At 40.7% G+C, this 21,411-nt stretch overlaps 2 protein-coding genes across 3 annotated transcripts in view; one reads left to right on the top strand and one right to left on the bottom strand.

The window, feature by feature from the left end:
* TERT (telomerase reverse transcriptase) overlaps positions 1-2,756 on the top strand; it is a 35,801-nt gene extending 33,045 nt beyond the window's left edge. Inside the window, exon 16 of the mRNA XM_076330200.1 lies at positions 2,257-2,756. Within this exon, the coding sequence (XP_076186315.1) occupies positions 2,257-2,360 (104 nt within the window). The 3' untranslated portion in view covers positions 2,361-2,756. The remainder of the gene's footprint in view (positions 1-2,256) is intronic.
* Positions 2,757-5,303: 2,547 nt separating this feature from the next.
* The window catches only part of SLC6A18 (solute carrier family 6 member 18), a 40,554-nt gene continuing 24,446 nt past the window's right edge, over positions 5,304-21,411 (bottom strand). The window contains exons 6-13 of one of the 2 annotated variants that reach the window (XM_076330202.1): positions 17,678-17,790; positions 17,265-17,393; positions 16,489-16,645; positions 14,654-14,858; positions 12,881-13,040; positions 10,892-11,054; positions 9,428-9,659; positions 5,304-5,733 (exon numbers count right to left, since the gene is read on the bottom strand). In XM_076330202.1, the coding sequence (XP_076186317.1) occupies positions 9,447-9,659; positions 10,892-11,054; positions 12,881-13,040; positions 14,654-14,858; positions 16,489-16,645; positions 17,265-17,393; positions 17,678-17,790 (1,140 nt within the window). In that variant the 3' untranslated portion in view covers positions 5,304-5,733; positions 9,428-9,446. Of the gene's footprint in view, positions 5,734-8,679; positions 9,660-10,891; positions 11,055-12,880; positions 13,041-14,653; positions 14,859-16,488; positions 16,646-17,264; positions 17,394-17,677; positions 17,791-21,411 lie in introns of those variants that run through there. The other variant, XM_076330201.1, reaches the window with a different exon arrangement.

Raw genomic sequence — 21,411 nt, forward strand, 5'->3', positions numbered from 1 at the left:
TTGCTTATAGACCCCTGAAGTCTTACCTGTACTTCCACTAGCCCTGTTCCACCTGTGCTGCAAGGGTTGATACAATACTTGGTGGAGCACTTCTGTAGTTGCCATTTTTATGAAAAGCCCCCAAAACATCTACTAGGTAATTTGGCAGGAGAGTAGCTGTTTGGGGTCAGCTTGTCAGGCAACTTGAATACTTACCAGTGACTGTAATTTTGAGAGGTGCTTTGACTGCATGTATAATTACTTCCCATCTGCCTTTCTCCTTCCTTTAAGAGTTGGTTGAGGTTTTAAAAATAATTTCAAACTGTTTTTGAAAAGGAACTGAGAAGGCACCAGATGCACCACCTAGAGGCTGAGCAGGAGGGAAGGTGAGGCATCAGTGTGCTGGTACTGTAAAGCTGTACAAAGACGTCTTGTGATCTGTAGCGATGAGTCATATGCATACCCTTGGTGTGAACGTGCATCATTATCTCCATGTCTCCAAGATCTCTGATCATAGATAAAGGCTATTTTTCAGTCACCTGATTGATTGTACGTGGTGTTTATATTTGTATTTTCTTCCAAATTTAGTAAGATACTAAGTCTTCTGATCCTGCAGGAACCCACTAAAATCCATTTAAAGAGACATTGATAGATAGTTTTCTATTCTGTCTTACAAGTTAGTTTTGTTTGTCCTGCATCAGACTTTTTCCTGGGTAATGTTATTGTAATCAGAACATCATGCTGTAGAGAAGGTTACCACAGAGCTGAGCATTATGTAGAGATACTGGAGCTAATTTTAAACACTGTATTTTAAGTTCTGTCTTACTTCTGGAAATCAGGTAGCATGTGTGGATGTCAGAGTAGCTGTGACAGAGAAGTCACTGGTTCTCAGGTGTGTTCCTGTAAAGTTAGCTCAGTATCTCTCTATGGCACAGCAATCTGTAGCACAGAGATAACCAAGGCTGGTAATAGCACCTGTGTTGACTTAACAACTATGCTTTTTGTTGTTATTTTGGAGTTTGTATCGGCTATATAAAACCTATTATCCCTGTAAGATCATGTTGTTGATAGGAATTGATATAAACTTAGGGTTTTTTTTCTCTTGTGTCCCTGCACATGCCTTTCCGTTACTCTCCACGGGAATCGATATCAAGCTCATAGGTTTTGGGGAGGAGTTTCTTCCCACTATTCCAAAACATGTTACATACCAAGATCAGGGGCTTCTCAGTACGAGTTGTCATTCTTCAGAGTTAAGTATTTAAAACATAGTTACTGTTTAACATGCCTCCTATTATTACCAGTGCAAGAGTTTTTCCTTATCATGATAAGATATAAATACATCATCTGTCTCCTTTCCAAATACAGAACAAATGTTTATTGAACCCTTCTGCCTTTCTGCACCATTGACAATTTTGCCAACTGTTTAGGTAACAGACTTAAACTGTTGCTAGGATTTTACACGTTCTTCCTAATCTTTAAAAAGTCCTTTTTATTCTCTATAATTCTGTTGACGATAGACTCAATGGCCTTCTGTGTTTCAAAACTGCTATGTCCTCTTATAAAAATTTAATTCCTGATTAAGAGCCTTGTTTAGTCTACAAAATTTTCCACCTTAAGGGTGGCTTTCCAGTTAGTCTCTCTTCTCTTACAAGGAAACACAGCAGGGCGAATTGCTGTTGCCAGTGTTATAGCAAAAGGTGCATTTTCCACGTGATTTTTTTTTTTTTAATCTTTTTGTATATGTCAGTTCCAAGCATAGGGTACTTTGGAGTCACATCTGAAAGTAGAGGGGAAAAGAAACAGTTTGGGAATACCTTCCCACTGTAGGTAAACATTAGCAACCAGGTAAGGACCTGTCCCTTGTCCTTAGCATTGTTTAAAATAAGGTCTTTCAAAGTAACTATGCTTTGATAGAAGGCCTTTTTTGGTGGATATAGTTATTGAATAAATGGTCTTATACTTTTCAAAAAACTTTTAAAATTCTTAAATCCAAGCACAGAAGTGTTACAAGGACATAGTAGGAGGAATTTGCTCCTTGGTTTTCTTAGTTTGTTAATATTTTGACATGATTTTTAACCTTTTTATTTATTAGCCAGATTTAAGGGCAGTAGAATAGTAGCATATTCTATTATAGCTTTTTTATCCCCATATTCCAGGTGTTCCAACTTTTTAATTGGATTCAGCTAGTATTGATTTTATTACTTTATTAGCATTTTCCCTAAAACAGAATTGTTAGTTACTTGCAGTAGTAACGAATTGTTTCTGATATTTTGGTAGGTAAGATGCAGCTATTCAGGAAGATCCCAAAGGATACTATGGCACTACTGAAGACAGTGACAGAACCGTCTCTTTGTCAAGATTTCAAAGCTATCCTGGACTAACTGACTGAGGTTTATTTCATAATTTTTCCGGGTTTGAAAATAAATGCTGTGTCTTTAGATGACTTTTCTCTGTAGTTTATTTTGGTAGAGTGGACTGAAAGCAACTTTACTCAGAGGATTTCCGTGTTTGTTTCTCAGATACCACACAAGGACTTAAAAAGAGCAAACAATTTGGTTAATACCTTCTTGTTTGTGTTTGCCTGTAAGTTTACAGGCTATTTGAAGTAATTGACTTGGTTTCCTTCAGTAATTCCCGTCTTCTCAATGAAGGCATCATTAAACTATGTTCCGTACAAACAGATCTACTTTCTTGTTTCAGCATGTTGTTTCTTCAGCATGTTCTTTGCTTCTCTGTGTTGCAGACTATTTTATAATAAAATGTCTGGTTAATTGTAATATGCATGCTTGTCTCCAGTACCTTTATTTTATAGTAATCTTCAACATCCCACCCAGCTGGGTTATGTCCTGAAAGACAGTAACTTGGGCAGGGCAAATGCGTTTCATGGCACTACCTAGCAAGATGTACAAGTTGGAGATTTTATGCTTTAGAGAGCACAACTAATGCATGCCAAAATTTCAGTGCCAAAGCTGGGTATATTTAACATATGTTTTATATATTTTGAACACTTGGTGATAGAGAATGATGGTGGTACCTTTATACCTACAAAACAAAAGTTCTATTAAATAATATACTGAGTAAATTACTCTTCTATCTGCATTTCCTGTTCTTTATTTAGGCTTAGCTTTGGCTCTATAATGTTACTGAGGCTACTGTCTAGCCCTGTGTCGTGGTTTAACTCCAGCCAGCAACTAAGCCCCACACAGCTGCTCGCTCACTCCCCCCTGGTGGGATGGGGGAGAGAATCAGAAGAGTAAAAGTGAGAAAACTCGTGGGTGGAGATAAAGGCAGTTTAATAGGTAAAGCAAAAGCCGTGCACAAGCAAAGCAAACCAAGGAATTCATTCACTCCTTCCCATAGGCAGGCAGGTGTTCAGCCATCTCCAGGAAAGCAGGGCTCCATCATGCCTAACGGTTACTTGGGAAGACAAACGCCATCACTCCGAATGTCCCCCCCTTCCTTCTTCTTCCCCCAGCTTTATATGCTGAGCATGACGTCACATGGTATGGAATGTCCCTTTGGTCAGCTGGGGTCAGCTGTCCCGGCTGTGCCCCCTCCCAACTTCTTGTGCCCCCCCCCAGCCTACTCGCTGGTGGGGTGGGGTGAGAAGCAGAAAAGGCCTTGACTCTGTGCAAGCACTGCTCAGCAGTAACGAAAACATCCCTGTGTTATCAACACTGTTTCCAGCACAAACCCAAAACACAGCCCCATACTGGCTACTATGAAGAAAATTAACTCTACCCCAGCCAAAACCAGCACAGCCTGGTGCTTGTGTGTGGTGCAGGGCTGAATTTTGCCCTGTGGCTGCTCTGATAAACCTGCCCATATGTTTTTTTTTTCTCTTACAGGCTTGTGTGTTGAATTTGCATTGGTCTAATGTAGAACTATTTTATTAGGATTTTTCTGTCTGTTATAGGCTAAATAGCAGCTGCTGGGAGGTTTTATTGACGTAGATGGAGAACATGTTGCTGGAGAGAGACCTGTGTGGGCAATGTTACTCAGTAGATGTGTGTCCCCACCACACAGGGATCAGTAACACAGCTCCTAGAAGCTGATATGCAGTATTGCAGTCTGTCCATTAACACCACAGCTCCATTCAAACTCAAACGTACAGAGTGTCATTTATACAGTTGGGTGGTTTTTTTGGTTTTCGCTATGAAGCGGCACAGTTACAAATAAAATTTAAACAAAAAGCCATAGAACAATTGCTCCTACTAGAGTAGAGAACAGATGAAGGACAGCTCAGTTGTTCCTTAGCCAGCAGCTCAAACATTTTAAACCCCCCATCCCCCTCAATGTTCTGCAGCGATACTGGTGTGGGGAAACGCTATCATGGATATCTTACGCAAACCATTGCGTAAGAGAGGCCTGGTGGTGCAGGAAGCTTTATTTTATTGGATCATGTGGCAGGAAGAGGCAGCGAGATGCTCCAACGAGGGCCTCGGCAGGGATGAGACTTGAGCACTTGGAGAACTTCCCACTCTTCAGCTGGAGCTGTTCCTATCTGTGGCCGTTCACTCCTTACCCGGACTTTCTTCATCCGTGCATTCCTTCCTATCTGCTTCTCTTCCCCTCTCCTGCTGTAGTAACTGTGAGTGATACAAATTTTGACTCTTTACCCCTTACTGCAGAGGCCCTGTGCCTTTTGTGTGTCCTGTTGAAGGCTGTGCTGGTGGGCAGCAGTACGGATGAATGCATGCTTGCTTTGTCCTGGTGTTCTGCATGAACCTTCAGAGAAGGATGAGGCAGAGGAGCCTAATAATTTCCTGAGAGCCAACGAGCATGTCTGTTTTGAAAGAATGGTCTAGAATAGGGGTTGGGTAGCCTGAAAGGATACCTCATGAGCCAGGATCCGACAGCACAAATCCATACGGGGAGGATGGGCCCTTGGGAAGAGTAGGGAGCCTTTCTGCGGTGAACAGCTGTCCCAAGGCAAACTTCCAGGGTGATCAAAAAAGTGTCCTGGATAACTGGGGTAGAAAACTAGAGCAAGAACTGTGCTGAACCAGTCAGTGTTTCAGAAAGCATTGCAGACAGGTGGGCTTGGGAGGACTAGAAGAAAACCTCTCTGCTCCCATCCAAGAACACGGTAGTTATGGATAGATTTGCTTCTAAGCCTTTGAACTTAGACTTCTCCATGTGTGCTGAGACATACCTTGTTTTATTTTGTGTTTTAATGTTAAAGGCAGCAGTTTTTAATGTCTTTCAGCAAGGTCCCTTACAGAAAAGGATGGAGCTGTTCCCACCTTAAGGCTCAGAACAACAGGCCCTGTTTCCAGCGTCACTGCTTCTTTATGTGGTTTCTAACATGGCTCTAACATGGACAATGCAGGAAATGTGAACTTCCTTGACGGTTGGATTAGCCCGTTTCCGCTCTGTATCACAGTGGATACCGTGATAATAAAAACTGCCAATGTAGCCTCAGTTGAAGGTGTACTTTTGTAAAAATGCATAAAGTGTAATGCTTGCAATTGTCCGAGCCGACGTTTGCTTTTCCCCATAACTACTTGCTGAGTCGTCCGTTTTAAACACTAACTGCTGTTTCTGAGGGCTATTTCTAAACAGATGCAAATACAATGCAGAAATCACAAGAGAAGACTATCTCATCTCAAAATATCTTCCATTCAAGAAGGCAAGTGAAAATAAGGCTGAAACTGGTATGTGTTTTAGCAAATGGAGAATTTGGAAATTTAAAGAAGAGCTGGCAGTCTGTACTGGAAACTTGTACTTCCTTGCTGCTGCGGCTTATGACACCTGGAAAAAAATGCTGTGAGCATATGTGTAAGGAATAGATTAACCATAGCAATGACATAGATTTAATGCTCTAAAATGAGATGTTTATGCTGTTGGGAAGTTAGAAATATTCCATAAGGCTACTTCTGTAAGGAACTGTTCTAAAAGAAATAGTGCGATATATTATGGTGGTAAAATATTTTCTACTTAATTGGTAGCAAGGTAGTACGTTAAACAGCAACTGTTGACAGGAATGAATAACTTGAATCTGGAAATAAAAGAATTAGATTAGGAGCATTCTGAACCTGTAATGTGGATTTTCAACCATCATTGGAAAGCTGGGAAAATTGCAAAAGATTTGAGGGTTGGGGGGAAGGTTAAGATTGTCTCAGTATTTAGGAGAAGGTAAGTAGAGAGTTTGAGAGCTAAGCCACTCTGTAACTGCGCTGTGCAATCTATGTTGCAAGTGTTGCAAACCACCCTGCAAGTCAGTGCTGGAGGCTTCATATGGGGAGGAAGAGTGATAGGGCTGAAAATTGTTTTTTGTGTCTCTGTGCAGGGCTGGAAGGGAGGAATTGGACAGAAGCCCCTCTAGAGGAAATCCTAGCATCTGCACGCGTCCATCAAACACATCCTTCTCCCCACTGCTTCCTTTTGGGAGAGGATTATGGACTGTGAACCTCAATTTGAGGTAGATCTCAAACTTTGCAATGTAGGGAACTGCCTGTGTTCCAGAAGGAATACACTTTTCTCTCTGCAGCTTTTCTCTATTTATTGTTTTATGGTAATTTGGATGCTTCCTTATTTATAGTGTTGTTGCAATGCTCCTTCTGAGGCTTCTTCCTCTAATAGGTACTTGAGCTCCTTGTCTTAGGGCTATGGATTCTGCTTAAGGCTGAACATCACCATGCCTCTGTGTGTGTCCTTTACAGCTCTACCCCCAAAAAATCCAGGCTGTCCTTACAGCCTAGACATTTCTAGAAAAGTCTTGTCTGTCAGAACAGTATGAGTTCACAGCAGAGTATTATAGCAAAGAAGATCTGACGGGATATGCAGATAAAAGATTGGGAGGAGAGTGAGCAGAAGTAGAAAGTGCTTGGTATGTAAGACTTCGACACAGATTGTTTCATGTTTGCGTGCACGTGCTTACTCAAGTAACAAAGTCAATCATGCTATTCAAGAGAAAAAAGTACTTATAAGATGCTGTGCTTCATACGAATAGGAAGGGGAAGATTCAAGCACTAATTTTACTGGAATAAGGTTGCAGTTCTTACACAGGAATTTTAGTAGAGGTCACATCAGAAGTGCACTGAGAACAGAAAAGCAATGTTTCTGCAAGAGTTGCTCAACACGTTTTCTACATGCCTACTTTGGCTAAACGGTAACTTCAGCTAGTGCATTTGCCTGCCGTGAGTTGTAGTTACTGGAGCTGAAAATTGTCTTCCTCCTGAGTCCCGTCCCAGGCTGAACTGCATGTCTGGTGACCCACGACGTCTCCCTTCTGGTGAATGGGAAGGGGCAGCTCAAAAGTCAAGAAGTCTGTGAGTGCCATGACAGTGACTCGAGATAGATTTATAGACTTGAAAGTCTTGTATATGTAGTTTAACTCTTTTCTCAGCTTGTGTCTGTATTAGCTGGATGTGTTTTCTTTAAGAACAGGTCTCTGACCAAATACTTAAACCTGCTGCATATACTCTGTATATATGATTTTAACGAACATCTAGCTATCTGTAGTCAGAGATGTGAATATAGAGCGTACGCTTTAGTTAATTAAAAATTCTTATTTATGTATTTACAGCTTTTATATGAATATATGCTCAAAATTGCAATTATATTGGGTTTTTTGATTATTCATTCTTTATGGAAGCCTTTTTTACTCATAACCTTTCAAATTTAATTTGCAACAGGCAGAGTGGCAATTGAAATCTTCCATGTCATTGTCAACAGCCTTTACAGTGCACAGCGGCAGAACATCAAGAAGTTTGCTTGGACCTTTGTGACTTGTGAGGTTTCTGCTATCAGAAGCTGTTTCCATGCTGTCTCTCTATTGACTTGAGGGCTGGGACTGTTGGGAGGCTACCATGGGGAACTGCTGGACACCGTCACGCAGACCATTGACCAAGTCCATGGCTCTTGGAAATAAAAACATGTGGAGCCCAGACACTTAACTGTTTTGTGGGTGATACTACTCATCCCACATAGTGGAAGGACCAGGAGGCTCTGGCCTGGCAACTGCTGTGCACACAGACAGTTTACCCATGCATTTCCTTCCAGCAGGCAGAGGCACGGTGTGCTTTTGATCCTCTGGTGGATCTGGTGTGACAGACTGGATGCAGCCGTTTCTAGTACCGTCACTGCTCCACAAGAGTTACTGTCCAGGCTAGTTGCAGGACAGGAGGTTGCAGCAGCAGCTATGTGAGGGGGATACTAAACCTAAAAAAGAAAAGTCTAAAAAAAAAAAAAAAAATTTCTCTCTCTTTCCCTGCTCTTTCCTTAAGCAGCAAGATAAAAATCATTCCCTCCTCCCTCCCAGGCTTGCAGTTCCCCTTGTGCCCCTTTCAAGGAGTCAGGTAACTGCCTTTCCTCTGCAGAGTTTGAGTTGGTCTCATTCATCTTCACTGTGTGGCCAAATCCCTGTTACCCATTATGAAGCCCTACTAGTGCGTAGCCTATCACAAGGCTAAATACGGAAATTGCTTCCGTTTTCCTTAATCTTCCTCTCCTTTCCTTGACTCTTAATTACTCAGCCTAAAGGCTTTGTCATACCTTATCCTCACATACTTTCCCTATATTTTCTCAGAGGCTGCTGGTTGCTCAAGTATCTTGGCAAAAGGAATCCTCATCTCCCATCACTGCAGAGTGGACAGGATCTGCAGGCAAGTATAGGAAAACCTGTTTTTAAGTAAAGATTAACTTCATTGTCATGTCATGTAAGGTTGCAGCTCACTGAGAGGCTTCCATGCATCTGCACTTTTATTACAGTATTCAGTTACTCTGTTCAGTATGAGAAATTAAGGGGAAAAAATTTGGGACATTTGTTTTCACAGTATTTTCCACTACAATAAATTCTGGAATCTGCTAGGTTAAGAGATTTGTGCAAAATTAATTACTCAGATTTACTTAATATACGTTCTTCTAACTGCTCATGCTTTATTTTTGCTCTTCGCAATGCTTGAGGATATGAAATAATCATAAAATAACTGCTATTTAAATGCGTATAGGGATTTACAAAAAGTAGAGTGTAGTGGACAAGAGGAGTCCTTGCTCTTCAAGAGCTTCCATTCTACATCTCTCAGAGGGGGTCAGTGAATGAAACTGTAGGTGCTTGTGTTTCAATTTTTATGTTGCTGATCCTCAGGAGCAGACTGTTTATTTAGAAGACAAGTGAAGGAAGACAGAGGACACGTGCAATAACTAGCAGGCTTTCCAGGTTTAAAGTCTGGCTGGAGAGAGACATGAAGTTGGTAAGGCATGAAAAGGGTTAAAGCAATGGGGCTGGTACTTGGTCGGGATGTAGGATTCAGGACAGGATGTAGGAGGGACAAGATTAATATAGCTGTTGTGAAATTGGTTGAAAATAAAGGAAACATAGCAGCTCTGTTTATAGAGTGCTAGTGATTGGCTGTAAGCATATGAACCGCATAAACCAGGTTGGTTCGATGATACCATACTACACCTAATCCTGTCTAACAAAGGCTGTCTTATTTTTACTTACAGGCAGATACAACGGGTATTTATTCTTTTGGATGAGAGAAGTTGCTATTAGCCCCCTGACATGAAAACACTTCTGGTGGTACAAAGCTTGGGTCCTTGCTTCTGCGCATTCGTTTGATCAGATGGAAGAGTGCCACCAGAGGTACAAACACACAAGGAAGGACAGCTAGCAGCACACAGATGGCCAGTACCCAAGGTGGATAGACTTTCTCCTCTTTCATAGGGAAGCCTTCCTATGGAGATAAAAAGGCAAGCGAAAGAAATAATTTGTAGGTACAATTACATATTGCTATGATTTCCACATGCATTTTCTTAAGCTGTTATAGTAAGGATAGCAAAACTTTTACTTTTGCTCTACAATAGCGTTCAATGGCCACGTCCTCTGTATACCCTTCTCGTGGGTCTGAAGATGTCTGCAAATGTTTTATAGTTTCAAAGATTTATAGCCGGAAGTGTGAGATACTCCTAGGGATGCAGGGGTTGCCCAAAGAGTTATCAAACTTTCACCCTCCCTTGCTTAAGCTCTGATTAGTCTTGTAAGTACTCAAAGCTTACCTGGTTTCAGCAATTACCAAGCATGATCTTTGCCAAATAGGAAAGATTTACTTGAGAGATTTAGAAGGAATGATGATAATGCAATTTCTGCAAGTCTGTGGCTATGAGTTTTATTTTGGGATCATAGATACATAATGGTGTTTGGAGGATACTCAAAGCTCAAAGGATACATTGCTGGTGTATGTACTGTTGGGCGCACAGAGCTTTTTCCCGAGGTACCATGCGTATATTTATACTATGAAGGTTGATGCCTTTCTGTGAGGGTGACTGCAGTCCTCATGCCGGATTGGCCAGAATCGATCCTCAAACCCCTACACAGGGTGTATTTGAAATATTTGAAGTATCTAAGAAACTGCAACTGGCGTGAGCCAGTGCCATCCAGATCAAATGTTCTCGGCATCGACACCTCTGGTGCTGAATTAACCAACACTGTTCTCGGACCACTGCCTCCCTCCCTGTCTGCCTGTCAAAGCTGCACGTTCATATATTCATCAGGGCCCTAGTGATTGGCAGTTCTCACTGAGAATTGTTTTCATCCCCAGCATCTGTTATGCAGCTCTAAAGCTCTGCTCGTGCGTTTGTTCCACCTCTGAACCCCCTGTAGGTTCAGAGTCTCTGTGAGACACTTCACTTCAACAGTTCTCTGCATTACGCACATCCGAAAGAAATACGGAGCACGGCATATGTGGGTCTTCTCAAGAAGAGGCCCTGTTAACAGGAAAGCGTTTCAGTGCATGTAACCTCATAACCTCTGTGCATACTGGAGCCTTCTCATTCTGAGCATTCCATCACTTCAGGCTGCATTACGTAGGTAAGCAGCAGAGAGCAATGATTTTAAAGGATGTGGTAAGGGAGAAAAGTGTACAACTCTTCCATTTATTAAACGTTTAGAAAATATTTGGGAACATACATGTTTAGGGTTCCAGGCTGCATAGCTTGATGGCTTCTGTATCTGAAGAGTAACAAAGGCCACGAAGACAATTAGCAGGAGCAGAGGGCTAATAAACCTCCATGTGATCTGCCAGTAGAGATTGGGTTTTCGTCCAGTCATCCATTTCACATCTTTACTGAACCTTTTAAGAGGAGGCATGTTTATGATGATATCAGACCTAAGTGGTAACAGTTTCACTTTTTCATATTTTTCTATAAGTTTTAAACACATGGTACAGCTCCCTAATCTTTTCTATTCCATACCCTTCTTTAATAACTTACTGTAGACTTAAGTAAATAATAATATCAATAAAGTAGGTCTTTATTGATCCCTACCAGGGATGAATGATCAGTTTACATTGTCAGTTTACATTACCTGAGCACCTAGTCTAAGGTTTCTAAGCACAAATAAGTGATGAAAATATTACAGCAGTTCTGTAGAACTATTCAAACATTGAAAAAAGACAAAATCGCCAAGGGAACAAACATAGCTTGTTATTAAGAAGTCTGAATTAACCAGCACCAAGTGAATCAAATCAGGTCAGGGACAAAATTATTGCGACCTGAGCCAGCTTCCTCTGCAGTCAGTAGTGGCAGTCGTTTGGACGTGGAGCTGATCTTTTACATATACCACTTACAGTTTTGTACGTTGAATGGGCAGTAGGTGTATGGTTCGGGGTTTGATAGTTACATGATAACCTGTATCTGTCAAGTTGGAAGGAGTTTTGTAATCTGGAATAGGAATTGTGATTTTCGTGTGTGTGTATTCAAACACCAGCTTTGCCTTCAATTCTGTTAATCTAACTGAAGATATTAGAAATTCTCTTGAGAACTAGGAAAAAGTGATTTGACCGTGCTCGTATCCCATAGTAACAAAGAGGAAAAAGTGTATGTATACTAGCACAACAGAGAAAATACAGGCGCTGTGGAATCCAGAGTCTGTTGTAGCGTGTGAAACCAGATTTTATTGCTACTTCTGCATCATGGAAGATTGAGGCTATCTGTATGTGCAGCAAGAGGCATGTGTGAAATTGTTTATGATGATATAGCCTGGGAGTTATCACCATTTAACATGGGAAATGCTCCAAGGATCTTAACAGTGGATCTAAAAAATTTAATGCAGGGACTTCAGCTGTAATTGAGGAAGATTTTTTTTCTTCAGTTTCTTATTTTTAAAATCATAGCCTATGGTAAGACTTAAGTTGGGATGATACTGAAACACCTTGATATGCAACAGCACTGGCCAAAGGTGAGTTCATTACCTATACAGTATACAAACTGTTCCACAAAAAATCAGGACCTTCATGATCCCAGTGCCAGAGTAAGAATTGGAAAGGTTAAGTCCCAACATGTAACTGAGTAAATTATAGAGGGGAAAAGATTAATCTTTACTGAGAATTGGGGAAATTTCTGGACTGGAAGGGCCCTGAGTAGGGAAGGCAGGTTTATTCTAAATCAAAATGAGCTAAGGTTTCTGGCATTTACAATTACAAAAGATGTAGGAAAGCTTTTAAACTAAAGAGTGAATTTAATTAGTGTCTGTGACTGCAGAAATTCTTAGCACGCAGGTTGAGCCTTTTGACATGGGGGAGTTACTGCATGTTGCTTACTATGAAGTTTGAGGGGAAAAAATAACGATTAAAAAATACAGGAGTATACAAAACAAAAGGGCAGTAACAGGAGGATATTTGAAAGATGATGTAACTCCTCTTGGCCAAAGAACTACAATGGCTCTTGACTTTCCAGCTTTAAACTTAGGATCCCCCCTTCCATAAATGCTATGCAGAGATTGTCCTTCCTGTTTTACAAATATAGGAGACTTGAAGCAAAGAATGATAACTACATTCACAGGACTGGTAAGTGCTACAGAAATAAGTTAATATCGTATACCTGTATGTAACATACATGGATTGAGAGGAAAATGCATTTGTCTCTTATGAGAAAAAAATTCCATCTGTTTCCAACGTACCTTTTGATTTTATAGACATACGCAACCCCAATCACTTCAAAGAAAGCGATGACTAGAAGAGGCAGAGAGCCTGCATAGCTGTCAAAAATGTCAATCCAGTAACTCCCCGAACCCAGCGTAAAACACAGAGCAATGAGGAAGCAAATTAGACATATTATACCTGAAGGAAAAAAGGTATCTTTGTTACTGGAGTACCGAACTGAACTTGGTAAATGTATTTTTGTTCTGAATTATTTTTGCTCTTGTTCTAGTGATTTTTATTCTCTCTCCCTCTACGGAGCTACAACAAGCTGTTTTTTCCTTAGGGGAGCTAATATCACTTCCCAAACTCAGTTGTCCCCTGCGTGTTGGCCACGTGCCAGAGGCACCACTCTGTGGCAGAAGGATTGCACTCTGTGACTCAGAGCATCCTTCAGTTGTTAGTACTCCCAGCAGATAGCCTGGGCTGTGCTATGCTATTGCCCTATGTTAATTTTTGACTGATGTAGTGGGTTCCAAGTGCCCTCATTTCCACGCAGTCACAGGCTCAAAGCATAGACAGCCGGCACCTGAGAAGTGTAAGGGCTCCCTGAATTTCTGCCCCCCATTTCCTCAAAGGGCCCAGAGCTACAAATGTGTATGTCCCTTATGTCCCGGCGTGTATGGTTTGGGTTTCACCACACTTCTGTACAGTCAGTTCCCCTTTAGCCACGATATGGATTTGGGGTAATTGAGAGAAAAAGTGGGAAGGAGGGAAAGCGTTTCTGGATGCAGACATGGGCTGCAAATCAGTTTGTGTGTCCTTGTGCTGTGTTACTAATCGCTTCTGACTCTGAGATGGCCTTTGGTTCAATGCTGTGTAAAATTGACTGCAGACTTTTTTTTTTCTTTAAAAAAAAAAAGCTCACAATTGGAAAATCAATTTCAAAATAATATGGTTACCTTGTCAAGTTGTAAATAAATTTGTTTCTACATAAAAAGTTGTAAAATGAGAAGGATATAATTTAGATGCTACAGGAAGACTCTAAAAAAGGCATGACAGCAATATTCCCCATAAGAATTTAAAAGGGCACATTGCAGGAGTGTTAATCTATTACTTCAAACTGCCAGAAATTTTTCTAGACCAATTTCACAGTAGGATCTCTCAGACTCTCACCGAGTCTGGTTCTTGAAGAGCAGGTTAGGATCAGTAACTGTCTCTGGTTGAAAAGATTCCAGTTTTGGTGCAAGAACAGGATTGCACACACTCATTCCTCAGTTTCCAAGTGGTAATTTTCTACTCTGGCGTGTTCACAGTAAATGTGAAATAATCTGTAGCGGCATAAACCTGAACGAAATAGGGGTGTGAGTGACCTGTCTTACAGTTGTGCCAACGTGGTAAGTTCATGCGCAGGTGGTTATGGCAGGCCAGCTGATGTCACTGGTTGCCTTAAAGTGACTTGTTTAGGTGCTAAAGGCTTAAGTGAAGACAAGGCTCCTCCTGATGTCTGCAACAGCTCAGAGTGAACTTGACTGCAGGAATAGCAATTTAACAGGCTTTCTCAGACTGAAACAGCTCTTGCAAGCTAAGAAGAAAAATGGCAAGGGCAATGTAATACTGTCATCTGACAGCTTCTGCCATAAATGCTACCTCATCTGTGTGCTTATCTTCTGCAAACACAATCCACTGCCCTTGAGATAGCTAAATGAATATTATAAATTCTTAATCCCTCTATGATGTTTATTAAGCAGTTGATAGTTTGCACCTCTATGAAGATGCCACCTTCTTTGAACAAAGCAAAGCAAATACCTTACCAGATAATAGCTCTTTGGGTATTGATTTAGATATAATTGGAAGCTCTAGAAGAGGAGTGAACACTCCCTCGATGTTCCCAAACATAGAAGAAAGGCCCAAGCTGAACAACATTATGAAAAACAGGATGGCCCAGGCCTGGGAGCCTGGCATTAGAATGATGGCTTGAGTGAAAATGATGAAAGCCAAGCCAGTTCCCGATACACTCTGCAGAATTCACAAACAGATAAAAATATGCATTACAATGGCGTAAATGTAGTTTCTCATGCATATAGAATTACAACGCGCTTCTGTCCTTTCCTGGAGACAAGGGTGCTGGTCAGCCTGTGGCAGCCAGCAGTTGAGAAAATGGATGTGGGGAGTGTTTGTGGGGATTTTAATTTTAAATGGTCTATAAGAGATGTGTAGACAATCATAGAGCAGAATTTTAGCTTGCACGGATAGATGGGTCCAGAGTAAAGCAGATCTGAGAGTTGTAAATGAAATAGCAATTGTTTTGCTAATACCATCTTAAATATGTTTTTAAAAAAATCTATGATGTAATAGCTGCTGGAAAGAAAAAGATGTAAATAAGGATATGATACCCATTCTAGCAGCAAGAGAGTTGGTGAATTGTTGATCACAAAATACCCCATAATTACCAGGGCAGAAAAGGCTAATAGGGAAAACCCCAATTTCAGCCAAATTTCTTTGAATTCAGTCTCCCAAGGACAAGGATATATAAATCTAAGCATTGAAGAATGCTAATGTTGCTCTAATTTGGAAGTAAAATGCGTCAAACCATAAATCAGAAATGGGTGCCATCAGAGGAAGCCAGACAAAACAGAAAGTGACTCGTGTCAGGGCTGGAATGTCTGTGGACTTCTCCATCATGTGAGTAAAATAGCCTATTTCACCATCATTGTGCGTTAAGGCTATCGTGCGTTAGCACACTCTGTCTCTAGCAAATGTGTCCACCCTTTGGTCCTAAGATTTTATTTTTTTCTCAGGCTCCTTTCTTTCTTATTCCCTCCTCCAACCATGGCCCTATTCTTTTCTCATTAGGTGGTAAGGACTTGTAACAAGGGAGTACAAATGGGCGAGCAGTAAATGAGAGTTATAGGACTGGGTGGGATCACTGCAGCAAGTGGAATGAGGTTGGAGAAGTAAACAGAGAAGAAACATCTGTGTTTAGTGATAGGGGAAATGTTTTAGGAGGGTTGGAAAAGAAGGAAGGGGAGAGGATCATGATGTATTTTGGTGGGGAGGAGGGGGGTTGGAGGAAAAAAAAATAAAAATATTGGTGAGATCCTGTGCAGAGAGGAGGAAAAATAAAAGGGAGAGGACAAGAGGGAATAGAAAGATGGGGAAAGGAAGATAAAAGAGAAGACAGCGATAAGATACCTTCCTGGTGGTCATATATGTGATGTAAGGCAAACAGAGAATATTTTAATAGATTTTTTGATACTTTCCTAAATATGGATTTAGGAAACTCCCATTCAGCATCCTTTTTCTATAATCTTTCAGCTAGATGTGTTTCCTCTGTTGTGCTTATTCCTGTAAACCAAAGTAGGACTGAATCTAGTGTCCATGGTAGGCTCCAGGTAGGAGCACCTTTGAAGATTAGTTTTGTGATAACAATGTGTCATTTTGCACGCTGTACCAGACAGCTTTGAGTTCCGACTGCCCTACAGCAGTGTTGTTATTTCAAATTTTGAAAAATTGTTTTGTTTCATGTTTAAGTATAATATATTTATTACAAGTAGAGTAAAGTACAAGTACTTATAAGAAAAAGGAAGATACCGGTCCTTCTACATATTTTGTTTAAGGGTTACTTTGTTGAAAGCAATTATGGTACCTGATCAAGAAATTCTTGAAGGTCACAGCTTTTCAGTTTGAGTCCAGCAATTCTTTCTGGATACGATGAGTTTAGGAAACTAATCCAGGCTGTATAGTTCTGTCGCATGATGCTTTCTTCCGGAAGATCAAATTCATTGATGATGCTGATAATGTTCCTGCCAGAGAAGCCAAGGTATCGTTAGTTTAAATGTTTGCAGATGATGTGGCTGGAAATGCTAAGCCATGTATTCAGATGTCAAAGAAAGTTGTGTTTACTTTCTGTGCTGTTATTTACAATATAAAGGAAAACATTAAATGAGGACTTACATACGAAATAGTTAGGAGAAAATATTCAGACTATTTAATGTCTTCTTTTTCAGATACAAACTCTGAGTACTTTATGCAGATGCAGTCTCTAAAACATTTCTATTTTTATTTTATCAGCTCTCCAGACCATTTCCACCACTTCTGTTTAATAACTTGGTGAATCTGGTGGAATAGGAAAAGGTGTTGGTTTTTTAACTACTTCTAATGCTAGTCTGAGATTGAGATGTGGTCCTTGATGCACTACTTGCAGTGGGTTGTTTTATAATTTGTCTTGCTTCTTACAAACGCTACCCCTGATCATTCTTGCCTCAGTGCCATAATACTTTCTATTTTTATATTAGACTGCTCCATACAGATGCTTTTCCTTTTTAGTGAAAATAAATTCTCTAAATGCATGTTTTTCAAGTAACGCATTATCTATTTAGGCATTGAAACCACAGTATAATACTGGAAACGCAAGTTTCTCACCTGTCCAAGCAGTCCCAGTAGCCTGTGGTTGCTTTAAACCCCAAAACAGAAAAGACTGGGATGGAAGCGTAGAGGGATGTCACGCTGTTCACAATTGCTACTGTCACAGCATCCTTTTCGCAGTCATTTCTAGAAATAGCATTCAAACAAGTGAAGCGACTAAAAAAAGGCAGTATTTTATCTGTGATTCTCTCAGGTATTTTGGGAGACATTTTATTTTTTTAGATTTTTTTTTCCCCCCTTCCTGTTAGAACATCTATTTGGCCTTTTAGAAAGACAGCAGCTGTTAAGATCCTTTAGAAAAATTAAGATCCTTTATAAATATCCTAAGGAAAGAGTTTTGAAAATTTTAGAAAATTGCACAAAATGCAGCAAGAATTTAGCCAATTTATAAAGGTTGTAGTTCTACTTACTTTTGTGGATTGTAGCTTGAGAATGCAATAAGACCTCCAAAAGCCAAAGAGAGAGAGAAGAAAATCTGGGTAGCTGCATCAAGCCATACACGGGGATTTTTCAAAGTGTTCAGCTGAAATAATTGAAATAAATGCAGGTATTAGGCTTAAATTAAAGTTTCTTTTTCTCTCCCAGTTCTCATAGCTCATCTCTTATTTCACTTTTGAAATTGTGAGTTGTGTTGCCATCTAAATACACTGAAAATGGAAATTAGTACAAAACATGTCAGTAAAGCAGGTGTTTCTGAAGACATAATTTGGTCTATTTAAATGTATGTAGTAATTATAGAATCTGTTTCATTGTACACCTCTTCTGTCTGATGATAAAAATGTGTTTCTAAATGATAGGCATTAGGCACACAATAGGGACAGTACATTACATTTTTCCTCAGTTTATTTATTTTTGTTAATCCACATACTGGGTAACTTACAGTTTAAGAATATTATCGTCCTAAAACTGTATAAACAAATACTAAACCTTCATTGTTTTAAGACACAAAGTGATTCCATAGCTTTCCCAATTCACTTAAAAAAAAAAAAAAAAAAAAAAAAAAAAGACTAAAAGCCCAAGCAGGCAAGAAGAGCATTTTGAGAGCAGCCCTGCCGAGAAGGACTTGGGGGTACTGGTGGATGAAAAGCTGGACATGAGCCAGCAATGTGCGCTCGCAGCCCAGAAGGCCAACCGTATCCTGGGCTGCATCCAAAGAAGCGTGGCCAGCAGGGCGAGGGAGGGGATTCTGCCCCTCTACTCTGCTCTGGGGAGACCCCAGCTGGAGTCCTGCGTCCAGCTCTGGAGCCCTCAGCATAAGAAAGACATGGACCTGTTGGAGCGGGTCCAGAGGAGGGCCATGAAAATGCTCAGGGGGATGGAACACCTCTCCTGTGAAGAAAGGCTGAGAGAGTTGGGGTTGTTCAGCCTGGAGAAGAGAAGGCTTCGGGGAGACCTTCTTGCAGCCTATCAGTACTTAAAGGGGGCTTATAAAAAAGATGGTGGCAAACTTTTTAGCAGGGTCTGTTGCGACAGGACAAGGGGGAATGGCTTTAAACTAAAGAGGGTAGATTTAGACTAGATATAAGGAAGAAATTTTTTACGCTGAGGGTGGTGAAGCACTGGCACAGGTTGCCCAGAGAGGTGGTGGATGCCCCATCCCTGGAAACATTCCAGGTCAGGCTGGACGGGGCTCTGAGCAACCTGATCTAGTTGAAGATGTCCCTGCCCACGGCAGGGGGGTTGGACTAGATGACCTTTGGAGATCCCTTCCAACCAAACTATTCTATGATGCTATGATTCATTAAAAAGAGCATCTTAGATTCAAAGTACTGTGAAAACAGCAATAACAGATAAAAGGGCAACATAGGAAAAATAAGGAAAAAGGAGAAACTGACAGAGTGAAATTTGAATTTTGATCTAAGGGTCATGCGATAGAGGAAGCTAAATTAAAAAGTCAGTGGTTGTTGGATTACAGAGAATAATATGCAATTTTAAATAGCTGTACTAAGAAGGAATCTTACCATTAAAATCAGTCTAAAAGAAAAAGATAAAACATAAGTAATGGGCAAAATATAAATGTGCTCAATAAGTATGAGTTTCTGCAGGAAACTAAGAAGTGGCATATTACAGTCATACCCCACCAGGTGAATTACTTTCCGATCCGTTATCAAGTAGGGGAAATAGAAATCAGTATTAGTTAAGAATGAGCGTTTTAAAAACCAGCTGGCCCAAAAGTAATACCGGGGCTGTAGGGTATTTCACTTTGTTTTACATCAATCTGAGTCAAATCTGCATCCTAGTCACGCAGGGCGAATTGTGTTTTTTCTGTGTTGTGTCTATGTGCCTGTGCTATTGATCCTAGTACATGGCTAGGAACATTTGTAGGGATGATCCTGCTAGGAGCGTTTGTAGGAATGAGAGGTAAGTATGCCAAAAGACCCTTAATAGCATTTTGGGTTTCTCTGAAGCTGGCCTGAGCTTGAAGAGCGAGAATAATGGGTTCACCTCGGTGGGGATGGATGCGGTGAATGCCATTACTGCAGATGCTTTCTCCACAAGTATGCCAGTGCTTTGACCACAGCAGAACTGGTACAGCTTTTTGTACAACATAGCATAGCAAACAGATATGTGTAACCGTTACTGGCTGAAATGCTTCAGCTTAGGCAAACTTTCTACAGGTTTATTTGGAAAGATCATAACCAAACCCTCCAATGCCAGACTGCTCACTGGTAGGACCTTGTGCAGGTGCAGAACTAGATTGCTATTGCTGTGCAGAAACTCGGCATTCGCATTGCTACGTGGCCTCCACAGTTTCATTAAGTGCTGCCAAGTGAATTGTCGGTGCTGATAGATGTGACTGGTACAAGTCTGGCTTTCTGACTGGGGACTTCGGCAAATGAGTCTGGAGGTAGTTTAATTTGGTGCTAGATGCAATGCATTTATTGACTCTAAAAGACACTAATCAACCCCCAAACTTGAAGAAATAGTGGACAGGCAAGCACGCCGTGGCAATGTCATTATCTGGTCTTAAGCAAATAATTATGAATCTAAATGTTATTTTATATTTTCAGTAATATGGTGTACAGATTTCATAGGCATGTCTTCAGAAGAAAAAATGTGCTGAAGCTAGAAACATGCGGATGAAGATATACAACCAGAATGTTAATGAATGAACATGGGAGTAATGAGGAAAGGAAGCATAATTGCTCCCCCCGGGGCGGTGAGATGTTTGGATACTTGATGAACACATGAAACACAGACAGAAACTTTGTTAAAACAGAACTAAAAAATACTAGGATCCCTGTGATGTGTCATTTTGGTGTAAAAGCAGCTATTGCTTTTCTCATAAGCAAGTGGCCAACAAGTCATACTGCACTTAAAGACAGCAGTTCATTAAGGTAATGCTTTTGTTCTCCTTAGTACCAGAAACAATATGGACAGACCAGGTACCTTGAAAGGGGTTTTAAGTGTCCATTCACAGTAATATATCAGGTGTAAAACTAAACTGCAAAATAGAGGAAAAAATTACAGGTTGCCTCTGTGATGGAGGATCTGGTGCCTGTGCTGCCTTTTTCTTTTTCTTGGCTATTCTCACTGCTCGTTAAATAGCTGCAGAGCTCTGGGCGCAGGCGTCAGTTGCCCAGCCAAGTTCCTGGAATTGTTCATTGCCAGAGAAGCCCCAAATATTTACAGTCTCTGAAGCTCTTTCAGATGTGGAAGAGACTGGAGAAGGAGGCATTTGTGCTCCTGAGCCAACACAGATGTCCACAGAAGCTGAACTGTGTACAGACCATTGCCGATGTTTGATGGGATCCCTTTTCTGCTGCCTCTGATTATTTTTTTTCCCAAGAACCTTTCCAAAAGTCTCTGTTCCAGCTCCTGTGTTGCTTCATCTTTGTACAACTTCTGCTTTCCCCTCAAGTGCCTGTGAGCGTAACTTCAGTATCTTTTTGTTTTCTTGGCAGCTTCACATTCCAGGTAGCCAAGGATTTAGAGAGGGTGAGTAAATTGTCAGACTTCTTCACGTCTGAAAGTCAATGAAAAGAAGTATTCATTATTTGTTCTAGAATTTAAGGTGTGAAAATGTGTCAGATGGCAAAAAGCTGACTATGTACTTCTGCATGAAAATAAACCCAGAGCCTGCCATATTTAAAATCCATATGCATGCAGTTATTATTTGTGATATTTATTAATGAGAACTAAA

The sequence above is a fragment of the Aptenodytes patagonicus genome, chromosome 2, assembly GCF_965638725.1.
Source record: "Aptenodytes patagonicus chromosome 2, bAptPat1.pri.cur, whole genome shotgun sequence".
NCBI lineage: Eukaryota > Metazoa > Chordata > Aves > Sphenisciformes > Spheniscidae > Aptenodytes > Aptenodytes patagonicus.